This window comes from Grampus griseus (genome assembly GCF_964374135.1).
Source record: "Grampus griseus genome assembly, chromosome: 19".
NCBI lineage: Eukaryota > Metazoa > Chordata > Mammalia > Artiodactyla > Delphinidae > Grampus > Grampus griseus.
This window is the reverse complement of record NC_139013.1, coordinates 24,346,506-24,364,881: the sequence shown is the minus strand read 5'-3', so window position 1 is coordinate 24,364,881 and position 18,376 is coordinate 24,346,506. Positions and strand designations below refer to the sequence as shown.

The 18,376-nt window shown below is 51.5% G+C and overlaps 1 protein-coding gene across 1 annotated transcript; it reads left to right on the top strand.

Moving 5' to 3' along the window:
* Positions 1-347: 347 nt before the first annotated feature.
* CBLN1 (cerebellin 1 precursor) lies at positions 348-2,480 on the top strand (the record flags this gene model as incomplete). Its single annotated transcript, XM_082676636.1, has 3 exons — positions 348-611; positions 761-880; positions 2,172-2,480. The coding sequence occupies 3 exons, from the start codon at positions 348-350 to the stop codon at positions 2,367-2,369; spliced, it is 582 nt and encodes a 193-aa protein (XP_082532762.1). The 3' UTR covers positions 2,370-2,480.
* Between the last annotated feature and the right edge of the window lie 15,896 nt (positions 2,481-18,376).

Genomic DNA, 18,376 nt, shown 5'->3' with positions numbered 1-18,376 from the left:
TCCGGCTGCATCGCCGGCTGCATCAATAATTCAGAGCGGCGGCGGCGGCGGGAGCGGCCGGTGCGGGCAGGAGGCGGCGGAAGCAGCGGGGATCAAGCGGCAGCGGCTATGCATCCAAGTGCGGCTGGGCAGCCGCGGTACCCCTGAGGCCCGGGCAGGGCTCCGGGAAGCATCGCGCGGGGGGCACGCTTGCCCAGGAGTGCAACGAAGACCTGAAGTGTCCAGAGCGGCGTCGGTGGAGCTGCGCACGGAGCTGAGGAGGGGGTTACGGAGCGGGCCTGGGGCGGGGGGGGCGGCTGGCGCAGGCAGCCCCCGGGGTGGGGGGCGGGGTGGGCGCCGGCGCCGCGATGCTGGGCGTCGTGGAGCTGCTGCTGCTGGGGGCAGCATGGCTGGCGGGCCCGGCCCGCGGGCAGAATGAGACGGAGCCCATCGTGCTGGAGGGCAAGTGCCTGGTGGTTTGCGACTCCAACCCGACGTCCGATCCCACGGGCACAGCTCTGGGCATCTCTGTGCGCTCCGGCAGCGCTAAGGTGGCTTTCTCTGCCATCAGAAGCACCAACCACGAGCCGTCCGAGATGAGTAATCGCACCATGATCATCTACTTCGACCAGGTGAGTGCTCCGGGAAGACTGGATTGGTGGAGGTTAGGGGAGAGGTGGTAGGTAGATGTCCGATCGTCTCCGAGGTCTCTGCGGAAACGCAGGGACAAGCGTTCTGGACAGATTCTTGCCTACTCCCCTTCGTTCCCGTCTCGTTATAGGTACTAGTGAACATCGGGAACAACTTTGATTCAGAACGCAGCACTTTCATCGCCCCGCGCAAAGGGATCTACAGTTTTAACTTCCACGTGGTAAAAGTCTACAACAGACAGACCATCCAGGTCAGCTGCCGCCTCAGGGCCAGGCCCCAGCCCCGGTAGGGGGCTACTAGCCGCGGGAGTGAGCGAGCCCTGTGGGGGTGGGAGATGGAAGGGGCAGCTGCATGTGCCCGGGCTGCTTGGAGGGACGGGTAGCAGGTTCTCACGGTTCTGTGGCTTGCACTCTCCCTTGCCTTCCCTGTCATTGGTTCTTGGAACCTGTTCCCATCCCCAGGCACAGTTTTCTGCCTCTGCCTCTGGGACCCTCCAAAGAGGTTCTCCCGCTATGGGACTCCAGGGAGTTCCCTTAGAGGTTTCTGTTAGCATCAGGGACAGTTCCCGCTTCGGGAAGCTTTCCGCGATCCTCGCCCTCAGCACCACGGACAGTATCCCCGACCCTGTCCCAGCTCTGAAGACCGCGAGACGCCTGTGCGCTTGCGTTCAGCGCCACGCTCGGGGTGGGGGTGGGAGGTGTCTCCTGGCGTCTTTATGGGGGCCGACTCCGGATTTCTGAACGAGCAGCGCCGAGCCATAGCAGTTTAAGGGTGGAGACACAAGGGAGGGGCATAGTGCCACTCCCTCCTGGCTCCGGCCTTTCCTTAGCCAGCATTCACCGGCTCTCCAGGTTCCCAAAGGTGTCCAGGATTCCTTTGGGCGGACACAGAAGGCGGAACGCGCGGTTGGGGAGAGGGCGCAGGGCCTTTGGCTTCTGGTGCCACCGCAAGGGCAAAACCAGGCGGTGGCGGGCGAGGCTGGATCTGGGACGGGAACCGGGCCCGGGGTTTGGGGATGAGGCACAGAGGGCAGCTCTGCGCGAGATTTCTCATCAGCCGAAGCCTTCCCTGGCTCCTCCATTGCGTCTCTGCTGTGTCCTGGCAGCCGGGTCCGGGAGGAGCCAGGCGTTTTGTTTGTTTGTTTCTATTTGTTTGTGTTCCCGGAAGCGCCAGTTGCCTGAGTTTCTCTTTGAGGCTGGGGGGAGGGCGAGGCCGAAGGTCTCTGGGCGCTTGAGCCACCTACGGGTTCATTAAACTGGATAAAAAGCGAATCAGGATTTTCTACTGGCGCGTCCAAGAAATGAAAGTGACTCCTGTTTTGGGGGCAGACCCTTCCTGTCACCCAGATGGGCCGTCTTTCGCCTCATTGGACCCTCAGCAGTAAACTGCAAAGCGCCTTTTCTTTCCGCTCTCCCGCCCCACCCCCGCCCCCTGCTTCCAGGCCTTACGGCTGTTAGCCCAGCAGCGAAGGTTCGCGGCTTTATCGCCGCTTCGGTACCCGCCTAGGTTGCGCCTCTGAAGCGGGCCTGTCTCTTTCTCAGGTGAGCCTCATGTTAAACGGGTGGCCGGTGATTTCAGCCTTCGCTGGTGACCAGGACGTGACCCGGGAAGCCGCCAGCAACGGAGTTCTAATCCAGATGGAGAAAGGCGACCGAGCATACCTCAAGCTGGAGCGGGGAAACTTGATGGGGGGCTGGAAGTACTCGACCTTCTCGGGATTCCTCGTATTTCCCCTCTGACTGGCTCATCGCGGGAGTGGAGGCAGGGAGAGGGCGAAGGCAGGAGGGGAAAATGATAAAGAGGCAGAACTTTAGAGGACGAGAAAGCGGCACGACTTGAAACTTCCTACATGTTCCCCAGCTGTATCCGGGTGAAAGGTGCGCACCCGGCGGTCGGACAACTTTGTCCGTTTCCTCTAGGAGAAGTAAATTCCGCTTAGCTCTGCGCACTCCCATTTCCAAAAATAAACTCGCCTCCCCCATTCCAGTGGCAGTAATCAAGAGAGACTCCTTGTCATTGTTTCTTACCCTCATGTTCATGTTCCCTACAATTTATATAAAAGAAAATTTGCATTTCACTGTATAATGTGAAATATCTTCCTCCTCTGAGTCGCCATCTGAATCTTTACAACCGCTGAAATCTAATATGTCCCTCCCCCCTTTTTTATTTTGGAGAGGGGGGAAGGTTTTTTTGTTTGTTTGGTTTTTGTTTTTTTGATGGGGAGGTAGTTTTAATTTGGCAAGTATTGCTCGGAAAACACCGCTCGAATTAATTAGCTGGAGATACTTTGTATCCTCGGCTGCTTGTTAGCAGAGAAAGGACTCACCTTAGTGGTGACTGGTTTAAAATATATATATATATATAAATATATATCATTTGTACACGAAGAACTCTTCCCAGTGGAAACTGGCTGTATTTCCGTATTTCTATGTCCTATTCGGAGTGATCGTGAAATCTAAGGCTGCTTGACGTTCTGATGCTTGTTAATGCCCTCGTGTTCTGTGGCTCCACTAAACGCCAGGAGGTTCTTCCGGACGCTTCCTCGTCCTCTGTAACATACCTGTGAATAGCCAAGATTTAATTTTGCTTTAATCCAATAAAGTTGAAGTGGGGCTTTTATTTTTCTGAAACGGCTTCCTAAAGTCCGCACCTTCCCCAGTTGCGAGGTCTGGAGGCAGGGGTGCGGAAGCGCGAGATTCAGAGGGGTAGGGGACTTGGTGGGATGCAACCCAAGAAAGGCCAGGGCAGGAGGGCTTCCTCGCCAAATCGGCCTGCGCTCCTTCCTGCGCAGGCCTAGGGCCAACCCTGCATTCGCCCCGTGCTCCCTGCTTCGGCGCAAACGTAAGAAATTGGGCTGAAATCTTGCTAGGCCAGGCCCGGCTGCCGGCCTGGAAGCGAAGTTTGGGCTTTTCGCAGTCCAAATGCATCAGGAGTAATCCCAATTCGAAGAGCCGGAACCTTTCTGCCCTAAGCGTCACGCTTCCCACGCCTCTGTCTCTGGACTGTCCGCTCATAGATCCCGAAGCAGCGTATGTTTTATTTCGCCGCCTCTGAATCCCGAGTCCTCCCTGCCGTATTACCCCGCCTCCGGGACCTGTGATCGCGCTCATCGCAGGACTTTTATTCAAGAGGTTCGTCCAGGAGTTTTGATTGTATCGGAACATAATGTGAAAGCAAAATTGAAATAAACGACTTCGTTTTAAGTCTGGAAGTCTGACCAAGTCGCTTCGGCCGAGGGGAGGTCGGGCGTAGGAAAAGAGGTGGGCAGCCCAGGGGCGGGAGCCGCGGCCTGCATGGGCCCCTCTGGCTCTGTTCCTTTTGGAGGCTTTTTCCTAGCCCGAGATTCAGAGATGAATTTAATTAGCTCCTGGAGGCTGGAGAGAAGGGGGGTGTGAGGGATTACTAATAGCATAATAAGCAATGTTTCTCTATTTGTTCCCGCGGCTCCTCCGATTTTGAGAGTCAACAGGCACGCGGCCTGCGCTGAAACTCAGACAGGGTTATTCCTTTGCTCGCGGTCCAGGGGTCCGCATCTCTAGCAGGCGCCATCCGCAGCCCCAGCGGCCCCGGATCCTTCACGGGATAGGTAGGGACTTTGGGAGTGAGGAGGGGACCCGGTGCTTTTTTGTTCCTGCCCCACAGTTCTCCACGCTAGTCACTCCCCAGGGAAGTGAGAACGAGGAGTCCTAGAGGAATTTTCTTTTTAAAAAAACTATTCTTTAAAAAAAAGGAGACACTTAAAAACAGATCCTTTCTTTGCATTCTTCCGGTTGGGAGGTAGAAATCCGGGAGAGCTGGAGCCTTGGGCAGCGGAAGCAGCTCGATCCAGTCGCTCAGCCTGAGCAGAGACCGCCCGAGGCACACAGATACCGCCCAGGCCAGGGCTCAGGGCCGCGGGGCTGCGGTAGTCACCGCCCAAAGGAGCTGAGCCCCAAATGCGCTTGAAGCTTACTTGGCTGTGAGTGGGTGGTCACCCCTCTTCCTGAGGAGCAGACCACGAGGGTGGATGTTCAAGCTGTGGGACCACGAGGCTGTGCTCCGCTGGGAGACTTCAGCAAGTCCCCTGGCTTGGCCTCAGTTTGCCCAACTGTACAAAGACAGAGAGGAATCTGAACATCTCCAAGAGCCCTCTTGCCCTGAGGTTCCAGCGGTTCTCTGGTCCTCTCTTGCCCCCAGTTCTTTTGCCTGGGTTTAGTGAGTCCTGGCTGCAGCCGAGCTGATCTGGCTCCTGAAGCCTAGGCCTGAGGCTGGGCTGGAGGCCAAGGGGAAGCCTCCAGGAACTCAGGCTCACTTTGAACCCCTGCTCTGGGGCCTGAAGGGTGAACACAGAGGGGGAGCAAAGGGGACCCCAAGTGGGACAAGAGTGAGAAGTTATCCCTTGATTCTGCTGTGGCTCCAGCAGGCCCCTTCCTGGGGGAGCTCTTCCTCTCCAAATTCTGACCTTGGCATTGGAGATCCTTCTCAGTCTGGTTCCAGCCACTTCTTCCACCTGCTGATCTCTTCTCTTGACCATTTGTTGAACCCATGTCCCACTACTGTCTTCATACCTCTGCTCCTGCTGCTTCTTTGCTTCCAGTTGAAGTACCCTTTTTCTTCTTCCCTACTTTTCAAAATCCTATCTTTCTGGGGATCTAAGCAGATCATCTAAAAAGCTTGTCCTCCGAGAAGTGGTCCTGCCCATACAGTACAGATCCTACCTTCCCAAGCCTCACAATCACCTCCTCACCCTCCCACCAGGCCTTATTTGGAGCTAGCAGGGTGGAGACATTGGCGGCTGGGCCTGTCTCCCCTCTGCACTGGGCTCCAGGGGTTAGTGGTGACCCACACCAGCAAGCGCTGGGAAGTGCTAAGCTGCTACTCCTGCCCTAGGGGGCTCTGAGGAAATGTGCACTTCTCCACCCCTCAAACTGCCCTCCTCCTCAGGCCTGAGCTTCCCATTAGCCTGGATGGGGCTGTCGACAGCTCTCTCTCTACGAGGCCTAGCTGGGGCCTCACCTCCCTCACCTCGGTGGCAAAGGTGATTATTACCTCTGCCAGAGACAGGTGAATGACCTTCATCTGAAAATTGTGCTCCAGCTTCAAGGGTGGTGTGTTGGGGATTCAGAGGGATAGAGAAACAAGGGGTCATTAGCTCAGTAGGGACTACCTCCCTGCCCCCAACCAGAGGCTAAGAAGGGGGGGGGAATTCTAACCTACACCTCACAATGGCTTCCCTTAGTGCTTAGAATCCTCTAGGCTTCTAGATCTGGGCCCTGCGTCTTGCTTTTATCTCAAATAAACCTGATCAGAATCAAGCCTGTAGGGGTTCCAGGACCACCCCCTCATTCAACCTCACCCTCTGTCTGAAAGACTCCTCCGCTGCCCAGGTCATCTTGGTCACTTCCTTCTTTCTTGCCTCAATGGTAACCTCCCTCCAGGAAGCCTTCCCCACCCCAGACAGGCAGAGTGGTTAATGCTTCCCGGCCTTCTATGGAGTGTGGTCTCTCCTACCACACTGCCTCCTCCCTCACACAGTTCCCTGAGGGCAGAGATTGAGTTAGGGGTCTGGTGCAGGGCAACTGCAGAGCGGGGACGGGGGGCCTGAAGCTGGGGTGGAGGTAGGGTGGTGATTTCTAGGACCCAACGAGCACAGACCAGACTCCTAGGCTTCGGTTTTCCAGGAAGCCCCCTGAGCTTCAGGGTGCCTCCGGGCCAGCGCTGGATCCCCGGCCAGGTGCCAGGTCACTGTGCGCTCTGTTGTCTGCTGAGCCCCAGAGCTCGCTCCCTCGACACGGCTTCCACTGTTAGCAGAGCTGGGAGCGTGCCCTCCAAGCAGCTCCTGGCCCGGGCGGATGGGCTCCTAATGAGAACATAATTACCCAGATGGAGCTGGAGCGTCACCTCCCTTCTTAGCTGTTACCCTAACGGAGTAGTGGAGGTGGAGAGAGTGCTGGGCGGAGCGACGGGCTGGACGTTTCCTCGCGTGCAGGGCGGGGTCCTGGGACCCCGCGGGCCCGACGAGGGTGAAGACCTCTCGCTCTGTGCTCGACCTCTGGCGTGCTGTGCGACCTGAGACTACTTCCTTCCCAGCCTGAACCACATTTTCCTCAACTCCCAAATGCAAGGGGTGGGCTAGATAGATGTCTGGGGTTTCCTCCAGGTGATCTAACATTTCTGATCAACCCGTCCGTGAGCCTGTCTTCCCCTCCCCCCACCCCGCCACCCAACTCCTAGCTGCGTTTGGCCGAGTCCGTGTCATCCCTACTAGCTTTCAAACAGAACAGTGAAACTTCTTACGGAGTCTGGGGAGGTCAGCGGTGCCCTTGAACTGGAAGGTCAAGCTGGGAGGGCAAGTGCAGGTACACTCCCTTTGAGCCAATTCAGTGGGAAAGAAAAGCTTTCCCGGGGTGATGACAGAGGTCTCTTGGCCTCTTTGCACAGGGCTCCTCATTGAAAATACATCCACACTCTATCTGAGCCTCAGTTTGCTTATATTTCAAATGGGGACAATAATGCCTTCAGAGCAGGGTGGTTGCTAAAAGGCATAAAAAGTACTCAGCACTGCCTGACACACAGTAGGTGCTGAATAAATGCTAGCAACAATGAAGAGCAATGGACACCGGGCGCACCACACTATCCCAGAAGCAAGACTTAAAGGAACATCAAGCAGACAGGAAAACTGAAACCACAGAGGGGAAGGGACACAGAACACGTGAATTAGGATCCTGTGTCCTTTGTTTCCCCTGCACATTCATCTCCCCACCCACCTCCAGTTAATCACGAGAACAGGGGAATTTTACCCTGTAAGTGTCTTTCATCTCCATCCCTGTTGCTCATATATTTGCATCAATCACTGTGGATGAATACTGTTTGCATGCTTCTCCATTGGTTATGAGCGCTATTTACATATCTGTGTCCATTTAGAGGGTGAGCCCCTTGCATCCTGTTCATCTCGCTTGGCCCAGTGCCTTCTGTGGTGTCAGGTACAGAGCAGGGCTCCTGTGATTGTGTCAGGAGTGAAAGCAAACTGTGCCTGGCACAACTGCAGGATATGGACCCAACCAGTGAACCTGCCCTTCAGGGGACCTCTCAGTCCTGCATGCACCCCCATCACTGACAGGAATGCTGGTGTGGAAGTGCTTCCAGACCCTGTGCTGTCAGGGAAACCTTCCCAGGCACCTGCACTTACTCTCACCTCTTCCTATTTCACTCTGCACTCAGCCGGTCCACAGGAAGTCCCAGCTTTGACCCTGGGATAGCAGTGAGCAGGGGCAGTGAGGAAGAGGCCAAGGTTAGATGTACGGGTTGGTGTTTGGATTTGTGGCTAGGTCTTCACACTGGGCAAACATTTTCTGGCAGCAGTGAGGAGACACTGTGCAGCTGAAGTCAGAAAGGAGAACTTTATGATTATAAAGAAAGAACTTCCAGGTGTGTGGCCACAGCCCAGAGCCTAGGGAGGTCTTTGTTCATCTTGCTCAACTCTAAAGAGGTCAGGGAGGAGACGCAGAGGGAGGGAGCAGGGGAAGGAAACAGGCTCCAATCTGACCTTGAGATCCACCTGATCAGCCGAGTCCTCTCTGAACCCCACCCATAAAGGCCTGGTCCTCTGCTGAGCACCTGAACTCTCCCATTCAGGTCACACCCTCGCCACAGTTCTGTTGGACTGTAAGCTCTGTGGGCATCAGTCCTCATCTGCTGTTTCCCACAAGGCATCCAGAGCCTGGCACAGTGTCAGGGCTGGTAGATGCGCTATAAATGCTCCCTGAATGCATGAGCGAGTGAACACATGAATGGGTGGGCAGAAGGAGGGAGGGGTTACTGGTTGCCTGGCGAGTACCTTTGTCTGGTCCACCAGAATGTGAACTCCATGAAAGTATCTACCTTGTTATTGGCCTTATTTACAGTTACATTCCCGGTGCCTAGCACAGTGCCTGGAATAGAGTCAGCATGAACAGTATTTCCTGAACAAATGAATAAAGAATTACGGTAATTTGGACTGTGGGATTCTGGATTGCAGGCTTGACCTTGTACACTTCTTGAGACCCCCACTACCCCCATGAACAGCCACATTTATTTATTTATTTATTTAAAACATCTTTATTGGAGTATAATTGCTTTACAATGGTGTGTCAGTTTCTGCTTTATAACAAAGTGAATCAGCTATACATATACATATATCCCCATATCCCCTCCCTCTTGTGTCTCCCTCCCACCCTCCCTATCCCACCCCTCTAGGTGGTCACAAAGCACCGAGCTGATCTCCCTGTGCTATGCGGCTGCTTCCCACTAGCTATCTATTTTATGTTTGGTAGTGTATATATGTCAATGCTACTCCCTCAGTTCGTCCCACCTTACCCTTCTGCCTCCCTGTATCCTCAAGTCCATTCTCTACGTCTACATCTTTATTCCTATCCTGCCATGAGGTTCTTCAGAATCTTTTTTTTTTAGATTCCATATATATGTGTTAGCATACGGTATGTGTTTTTCTCTTTCTGACTTACTTCACTCTGTATGACAGACTCTAGGTCCATCCACCTCACTACAAATAACTCAATTTCGTTTCTTTTTATGGCTGAGTAATATTCCATTGTGTATATGTGCCACATCTTCTTTATCCATTCATCCGATGATGGACACTTAGGTTGCTTCCATGTCCTGGCTATTGTAAATAGAGCTGCAATGAACATTGTGGTACGTGACTCCTTTTGAATTATGGTTTTCTCAGGGTATATGCCCAGTAGTGGGATTGCTGGGTCCTATGATAGTTCTATTTTTAGTTTTTTAAGGAACCTCCATACTGTTCTCCATAGTGGCTGTATCAATTTACATTCCCACCAGCAGTGCAGGAGGCGTCCCTTTTCCCCACACGCTCTCCAGCATTTACTGTCTGTAGGTTTTTGATGATGGCCGCCACATTTATTTTAGCGTGAAATTGGATTGTACCAGCTATCTGGAGTTGACCTTACAACACAAGTTTTCTTTCATGCTGCTTGCCCCACCCCACCCCCAACATATGGGCAATTCCTTAGAGGGTAGGGACCATATTTTATTTTCCTTGAAGGACAACACCTAATAACATGATTCAGTATTGGTCGATTGGTTGCTTAATCCAGGATCAAGCCATTAGGTCTGTGGCAATGTGTGGGCTTGAAGCCCCTGGTGATGGTGCCAAGCAGCTGACGAAGCCCAGCAGGATTTTCCACGGTGCCAGGAGAGAGGCCAGTTGTAAGCAGTAGCTGCGCAGTGCATTGGTCAGTGAGGGAGCTGGTATGGTGGAGGGAGCTAGGCATGGTGGTCCATGCCTAGCTTGTGGCTGGGCATGAGCTTTCTGGGGTTTTGCTCTAGCTAAATGCAGAATGACCTCTGAAATCCCCTCACAGTTTTGGATTCTGCTGCAGACCATGGAGGTGGAGTGGGCTCAGTTGGTTTCCTCTAAAGAATGTCAAGGATTCCCCCAAATCCCCCTCCTTCCTCAGACCCAGTGTCCGGCTGGGTGTTCAGCTCAACAGAGAGTTCTCTGGAATGCTCTGCTAGCCAGCAGCAACCTGCTTCCTCAGGTGAGGCTCCAAGAGCCCTTCCTTCCATCATCAGAAATTACTGCATGCTTCCAGGGAAACTTGCACAGAGGGGAGAGGGAATTAGATGGAGAGGCAACTGGGCATCGTGTCCACCTCATTTAAAAGGGAACTGTGTGCTCTGCCCAGATCCTGTGTTGGACAGACTCTCCTTGGTATTCTGAGAGGCTCGAAAATAAACTCCCCAATGTATACTTCAACTGAGAAGTTCAGATGATTTTATAATGACGGAATGGCTCCAAATATGGAGTTAAAATGCAGCTGATGAGGAGCTTGCAATTTCACTTATAACTCATCTTGATCAGAGTTGGTCATTTTAAGTCTCAGCAATGTTCCAAATGCTCACTCTCTCTTTCTTTCTTTTTGGAGGAGTTCATTTCAGGTAGACAGATTATTTACTTATTCTGAAGATGCCAAGGGAGAGGACGTGTTAGCAATACCAACTGATCTGTGGGTGTGGGCTCGAAGCTCAGCCTTCATGTGGCATCTGTGTGTCTGTTGCTTTTCCTTTCTTTCCCTCTGGGCTCTCTGTGCTTCCCAAGTGGGACCTTGTCTGCCAGGTCCATCTAAATCATCTCCAGCATCAGTTTGAATGACAGTGGTGCTCTTTGAGGCTGTGAAGTTTGCAGCTGTTTTCCTTGATTGCCTAAATGTGTCCCTGTCTCTGTCATAAGAAGTTGGGGTCCAGGCTGAGGGCAGAAACAAGCCTGTTCCCCCAGGAACGAGACCACAGGACCTCCAGATGCGACCCCTATAGGATCCCGTTTCAACCAGAAGTCTATGAGATGCAAGATTCTCTGGGCGGCAGCTGGGGTCTTCATGTCTGAGTTTCCAGCCTAAAGCTGTCACCAGAATCCTGCCTTCCAGCCCCAGCCTTCAGAGAAAGCCACCTGGTGACTAGCTTTCAGAGCTGTGACATGGATTTTCTTCGGGCCCGTCATAATTCATTCTTCCCTCAGTAGCCAGAGTGAGCTTCTCAAAACATAAACCAGACCACAGCGCGTGAAACCACCTAGCGCCTCCACAGTGCGCTGTGACTTTTTACTGTGGCTGGCTGGGCCTCCCTCATCTGGCCCCAGCTGACCTCGAAAAGCTTCTATTGCTTTCGTCTACTGCAGACAAGCTCATTCTGGCTTTCCGTCAGCTCCTAGAATATGCCAAGCTCTCTCCTGTCTCAGAACCTCTGCACAGGTCGATCTTCTGGGGCTATTTCCTTCTCTTTCAGGTCTCAGCAGACCACCTCTGATTACTCTCTCTGATACCAAGGCCAGATTATTTCATTATTTCATTGCCCTGAAATGCTTATTTACCTGTTTGGTTGTTTGCTGTTTCTCTCCTTCCCTGGGGACAGGGACCTGGTCTGTCCTGGGTGTTGCTTTGTCCCCAGAGTTTGGAACAGAACCTAGAATGGTAGGGGCTGAATTAATATACAAAACAACTGAATAGCAAATTAGCCATCCAATCATGACCCATCAGAGCAGAATCATCTCATTGGTCCCTCTCCTCAGAAGCTCAGGGGAGCCATTAAACATTTCACCCACCAGAAGGCATATCCTTCCAGAGGGGAAGCAGGCTGGAAGTCATGGGGTCAAGGATGGGGGCTGGAAAATTGGTCTCTTATTTACAGGCCCAATGAATTTTTCTTTTTTTTTACTTATTAATGTCTATTGTTAAAATTGCTTAATTCAGCTAACCATGTGGTGGGCTAGGGAAAACTGAAGTGAGCTGTGAATTATTGAATTTTTCCCACTGAAGTTATCCTGCAACAGAAAAGCATGAACAAGAGAACAAGGAGAAAAGAAAAGAGACCTTGGTCTAGGGCAGAGGTGGGAAGCAGCCAGAGTGCTGTTCCTGGAACTGTTAACTCTGCTTGGAGCAAAGATAGGCAGTGAGTGGGGACTAAGAAAGGAGAAGGAAGACTGGAGAATCATATGCACAAGAGAGAAGGCAGCTTCTCGACTCTCTCCAAGACGGGAGGAGGCAGCACTGTGGACAGAAATGGCAGCAACATGGATCTAAGGCTGTAGAAAAAAAGACATGTATCTTCAGACTGCAAAATATCCACTGCAGAAATACCCAGCTGGCATGGAGTTGTCAATCACACATTTATTCAACAATATTTACCTCGCAACGCCGCCTGCATGCCCAGCACCAGCTCTGTTCTAGAGGTCCAGTAGAAAAACCCAGGCAGGGGGCCAGCCTTGCCTGCAGTGCAGCTGAAGGGAGCATAGTACAGAGAAGGATAGGAAATTAGGGCAAGGAGCTCAGCTGTCTGTCCTACTCGATTTAATCCTCTCCCTCCTACACCACTGTGAACTCCTCATGGTCCAAGTCAATCTTTGTGACCTTTGGGTTTCACCCTCCTTTATACGGCAGAGTAGGGGGCACTGGTTAAGAGAATGAGCTTTGAGTTAAGCAGAGCTGGTTTTGAGGGCTGCCTTTGTTGCTATATTCATCAGGACCCTTATGGTTTCAAATTATAGAAACCCAACTCAAACTGCCCTTAGTACCTTCCACCCAAAAGAATTTATTGGATTGCATTCAAAAAAAGAAAAAAAAATCCAAGGATAATTAAATTGAGGTGTGGCTGATCCAGGGCCCTAAGCAATGTCATTAGAAATCTGCCTCTTTTTACATCTGGAGTCACTTCCAGGCCCCCAACTGTGGCAGCAATAACAGACCCACATTTTGTCTCGTTTCCCCATTAGAAAGAGAGCATTTTTTTTCTCCACAGTTCCAGAAAAAATTCCAGAGCTGATGAATATTGGACTGACTTGTCAGGTGCATTCCAGAGCCAGTTTCCTTGAGCAGAGGAATAAAATAAGCTAACTGGCCAGGCATGGAGCCAGGCTGAGGGTGGGGTGGGATGGGGAGAAGCAGCCCTGTCTGGGGGGCAGCTGGTACAAATGAAGGGGGTCTGGAGGTGCAGTGAACAAAAGCAAGAGATGTTCACCACCACAGCCACTTCCTGTAAGGGAAGTGTGACTTCAAGTAAACGGTTAATAATGTCTAATTCTGTTAGCATTAATGAGGTAATAACTATGAAAGATTTAACAGAGCAAAGAACGTAGTAAGCGCATCGTAAATAGCAGTTATTATTATTGCTCTGGAGGCCATTTTTGCCAGTGCCCATGCGCCTTGGCATTGATATTTATTTATATCACAAAGATATCTTTTTTTCCCGGGAAGAGCACAAGCTCCTTTTGGCCTATGAATGCTTACTTGTGGATTCAGATCATCTGGAGATCTTGTTAAAATGCAGATTCTGATTCTTTAAATCTGGGTTGGGGATTGAGGGTTCCGATTTCAATAAGCTTTTTATAATTGACTTTTTAAAAGAATTTTTCAATTCTAATAATCTTTGAAAAATTCTACATGACGAACTCACTACAGATGACACTTGAGAAGCAATGGTATAGGCTCATGTATATCCCACAGCTAATTCCTAAATATCTGTCCACAGATGTGTTATATCAGAATCAGATGAGACTTTTTTTGGAAAGAGAATTTAGTGGCGGCTCACATAAGACAAGGTAAGCATGAGAGAGAGAGATTGCTTCAGGCATAATTTGATCACCCGTGCCTGGTCTCTGTCTCCCTCTCTCTTGTGCTCAGCCCCTTTCACTCCTCACAGTGACGGTATAGCTGCAGAAGCTCCAACCCTTCAAATCCTCTACCCAGAAGTCTTTGCAAAATTCTCATGGCATCTCATTGGCCCTAAAGGAGTCGCATGCCAATCTCTAGATCAATTTCAATGGAAAGGCAATGCAGGCTCTGATTGGTCTGCTTAAGTCTTATGCCCCTTGTGAGGTCAGAGTGTGAAATGCACTTCATTGAAGCATCAGGGATAAAGAGAGTATGTATGTGTGTGTAGGAGGATTTCCAAACTAAAATTGAAAGCTAGCACAGAAAGTCAAGGGCCACCCATCTCCAATGCCACCCCCAGGTTCTTATACCCAACTCTCCACTCACATAGCTAACAGGCATCTCAGATGTACGTGATCAGAATGGGTCCCCTGATCTTTCCCCAAATCTGCTCCTGCCAAAGCCTTTTCCATCTCAGTTATGGCCACTCCATTCTTCTGGTAGTTCAGACTGGAAACCCTGGCATCACCCTTGATTACTCCTTTCTTATACCCAACCTCTAATCCATCAGCAAGCCCTATCACTTTACCTTCAAAATAATCTAAGAGTCAGCTGATCCAGACCACCAGCACCTCTCCCTGGAACAATTGCAGTCACCCAGTTTGTCTCCCAGCTGGCCCTCTTGCTGCCCTACATCTACAAACACACATGCTCACAGCAGCCACAGAATGGTCCTGCTAAGAGGTGAGTCAGATCATGGCATTTCTCTACTAAAACTTCCAAATGGGTTCCCTGCTCTTTTAGAATAAAATCTAAACTATTTTTCTGTCCCCCACCCCAGCCCACACTTCCTGACTGCTTCTCTGACCTTCTTTACCTTTCATCTGGGAGCTTATGTAAAGTTCACCTGCCACTTCCTACCCCTGGTGATTCTAATTCAGTAGCTCTGGTCTGGGTCTGGGGGCTCTGTGTTGCTACAAGTCCCATGTGTGATTTTGATGTGCTGCCCAGGTTTGCAAACAATTGCTCCCAACACCTGGCCGGGGCTCTGGCATGGAGGTAGTGCATAACGTCTGCTGAATCAGCATCTCATCTTTCCCTCTGTACTTGTGTGTGGTTTTTAGACTGGCATGGAAAGTGGGAGCAGAGCAGGGTTACTTATTATTTCCCAGAGTGAAATCTGATTATACAAAGGCTGCTACTTTTATAATACTGGAGGAGATCGTCCGAGGAGTGTAATTATCATCAGCTCGCTTTGCAGGAGGAGGGATATCCTGCTCCTTTTGGCTGACACTCCCGCCTCTCAGCGGGATGCCTGCGAGGCTGTTTGGTGAATGCATCCTTCACTTTCACTTAGTGGTAACAGTGCATAGCAGCACACAGTGTTTCTGCCCAGCTTCTGCGCTGATAACGAAGGCAGCTTCACGAGAGCCCTTGTACAAACTGTACCCACTGGAGAGCCTGCCCGCCTGACTTGTGTCATTTTAACTTTGGCCCTGCCAAAGCCACCGTGTCTGCTGTCCCTTCTTGCCCACTGCCGTTCTTGGGGCTGCCTGCTCCCTGAGGTGCAAGCATCGGCTTCTTCCTTCCCTCCCCCTTACTCCCCGACCTGGTCCTGGAGGCCCCTGCCCACCTTCCAGCAGCTCCTTCAGCTGTCCCGGTGACAGGCTTTGAGCCTGGAGTTCTGGAAAGTGTCTATCAGGACACTTCAGTTGTAAGGAACAGAAATTGGCTATTGTAAGCAGAAGAGGAATTTCTTCATATGCCTTATGGCAGCTCACAGAATGGAAGTGAAGCCTGGAGAACTAGACTCAGAAAAAGCCAGGAAGTGCAACAGCCCTGAAGACAGTCCCTTTGGGAGCCCACCTCCAGGGTACATTGGTGGTAGTAGTTTCCACTCTCATGTCACTCAACATTTAATGTCCCTGGAGAGGGGATTACCTCACAAGCTCACCTCTTATCTAGGGGAGCACCGAGCATCATGACTGTCCACACCAAGCCTGCAGATGACGTAGCCAAGAAAGTTCCTCAGGATGAAGTGTAGTTAGAAGTGTGGGCTCTGGGGCCGGGCTGCCTGGGTTTGTATCCCAGCTCTGCCATGATCCACAGTGTAGCTTTCAGCGAGTTATTTATTTATTTATGTCTGGACTTCAGTTTTTTTTTTTTTTTTTTTTTTTTTTGCGGTACGCGGGCCTCTCACTGCTGTGGCCTCTCCCGTTGTGGAGCACAGGCTCCGGACGCGCAGGCCCAGCGGCCATGGCTCACGGGCCCAGCCTCTCCGCGGCATGTGGGATCCTCCCGGACCGGGGCACGAACCCGCGTCCCCTGCATCGGCAGGCGGACTCTCAACCACTGCGCCACCAGGGAAGCCCTGGACTTCAGTTTTCTCATCTGAAAAATGGGAATAATAATAATGCCTTCTTCATTAATTAAATGAATATATGTAAAGCACTTAAAATAGTGCCAGGCATACAGTAGGCACTCAGTTCAATCAATGTTAGTTATCGCCCGAAAGATGGGGTGTGCATGTACGGGTGCTGTGAAGGCAGCGATTCAAGGGTTCTCCCTCTCTCCAGGCCCTGACTTGGGTTTCCTCTCCTCCAATGTGGGTAGTGCCTGGTCAGGAGGAAAGAAGCCTCAGGGACTTCCTGGCCCATAGGTCCCATAAACACAGAGGGACGGGTCAGGACAAAATATTGATCAAGAGCTTTAGGGGCAACTTGACCTTGTTTAAATTCTGGCTCTGTTGTAAGGAGCTGTATGACCTGTGTAAGTTGTAGAGTGTCTCTGAGCTATGCAGGAAGCAGGATAATAAAAACCTATTTCTCAGGGTTGTTGGGAGGGTCTACTCATTCAAGTAACAAACAGTTATTGAGCCTGGTTGGAGCCTGACACTGCTCTAGTGTTGGGATTACAGCGTGAACAAAATAGATACCTCCTTGTTCCCATGCAGTTGGGGATACCTTAGTCCAAGCATCATTCAGAGTTGCATGATTAGAGCAATAAGGGCTCTGGAGGACCTGCCTACCTGGGGAACTGTGAGCTATGAGGGGGTTTGACTTTGAGCTGAGAATTGAAGTTTGACTAGGAATGAGCTAGGCCAATGTTGGGGACCGGAGAAAGCATTCCAGGCAGAAGGAGCAGCATGTGTGAAACCGCCAGGTGGGAAACATCATGAATCTGAGGACTGAGGGAGGGCCAATGTCACGCCCATTTAGGGAGGAATGGGGGTCAAGGTGAGGCTGGAGAGTTGCAGGGGCCAGATCCTGTGAGACCTGGTAGGCCAGGGCAAGGATTCAGGTCTTCATTCTGAGAGCGATGGGTCCCCGTTCAAAGTTTTAACCACAATTGTCTTTTTTTTTTTTTTTTTTTTTTGCGGTACGCGGGCCTCTCACTGCTGTGGCCTCTCCCGTCGCGGAGCACAGGCTCCGGACGCGCAGGCTCAGCGGCCATGGCTCACGGGCCCAGCCACTCTACGGGATGTGGGATCTTCCCGGACTGGGGCACGAACCCGTGTCCCCTGCATCGGCAGGCGGACTCTCAACCACTGTGCCACCAGGGAAGCCCACCACAATTGTCTTTGCACTTTCGGAATGTCAGGGTGGCTACTGGGAGGAGAAGCCTGGAGCGGGGCAGGAGAGGATGCAGCAGTCCAGTGATGAGGCTGTGACAGCCGTAGGACTTAGGGATAAAGGCAGCTAGGACTAGAGCAGGGACAGCAAAGTTGGAGACAAGAAGGTGGATTTAAGAGGTATTTAGGAGTTAACGGTTTAGGATTTAGTGATGGATTAGGACACAGAGGTGAGGGATAGACCACCAAGTGTGGTTTATGATTTCTCCAAAATTTCTGGTTATTCTATAGTAGGATGGGCAGCATTGCCACTCCTGGAGAGTGAGATCCAGGGGCAGGAGGGTTGTGAGCTCAGTGGTGGATGTGTTGTATTTGAGATATCATGTGTCAATGCCAAATAGACAGCTAGATAGGAGGTTCCGGAGGCCAGAGGGCAAGTTTGAGTTGGAGGCATAAACTCAGGCCTCATAGGCATTAAGGCAGGTCAAGAGCCCTGAGATGAATAGGCTGATGGGGAAACATGCAGACAGTGCGGGGGAAAGCTCTTAGGAAGTACCGCCATGTTATGAAGACTTAAACCGTTGCTCTGTGTGTGTGTTCCTGCAGCCAAATCTCCCCTCTCAAGGCTGCTGCTATGATTGGCTTCTGGTAGGGTGGGCTTCACCTCATACTGGGACTTGTTTGATTAGCTCCTATTGTCGCCTAATAAAGCTTAATACCCACAAGAGGCTACGTTATCATGGGGTGGAGGGGAGGGGAGGGAGATGACTGAGGCACAAAAGGGAGTCCTGTTAAGCGCCTCTCACCTACGCCTACGCCTCTCAACATACACACAACTCAGACCTGAGACTTTTATAGAACTTAATTTCTTTCTTTCTAAAGATTTTCCCGGAAGAATTACAAGCCCAGCTTCCCCTGACAGCACCAGGGGGAGGACGGTATTGGCGATGGCATAAAAGTGAGGACAGAGGGAAGAGCGAAAGACAGAGCATTTATCCCAAGCAGAGTCCTGGAGCACCAGCCACCTTCTGAGCAA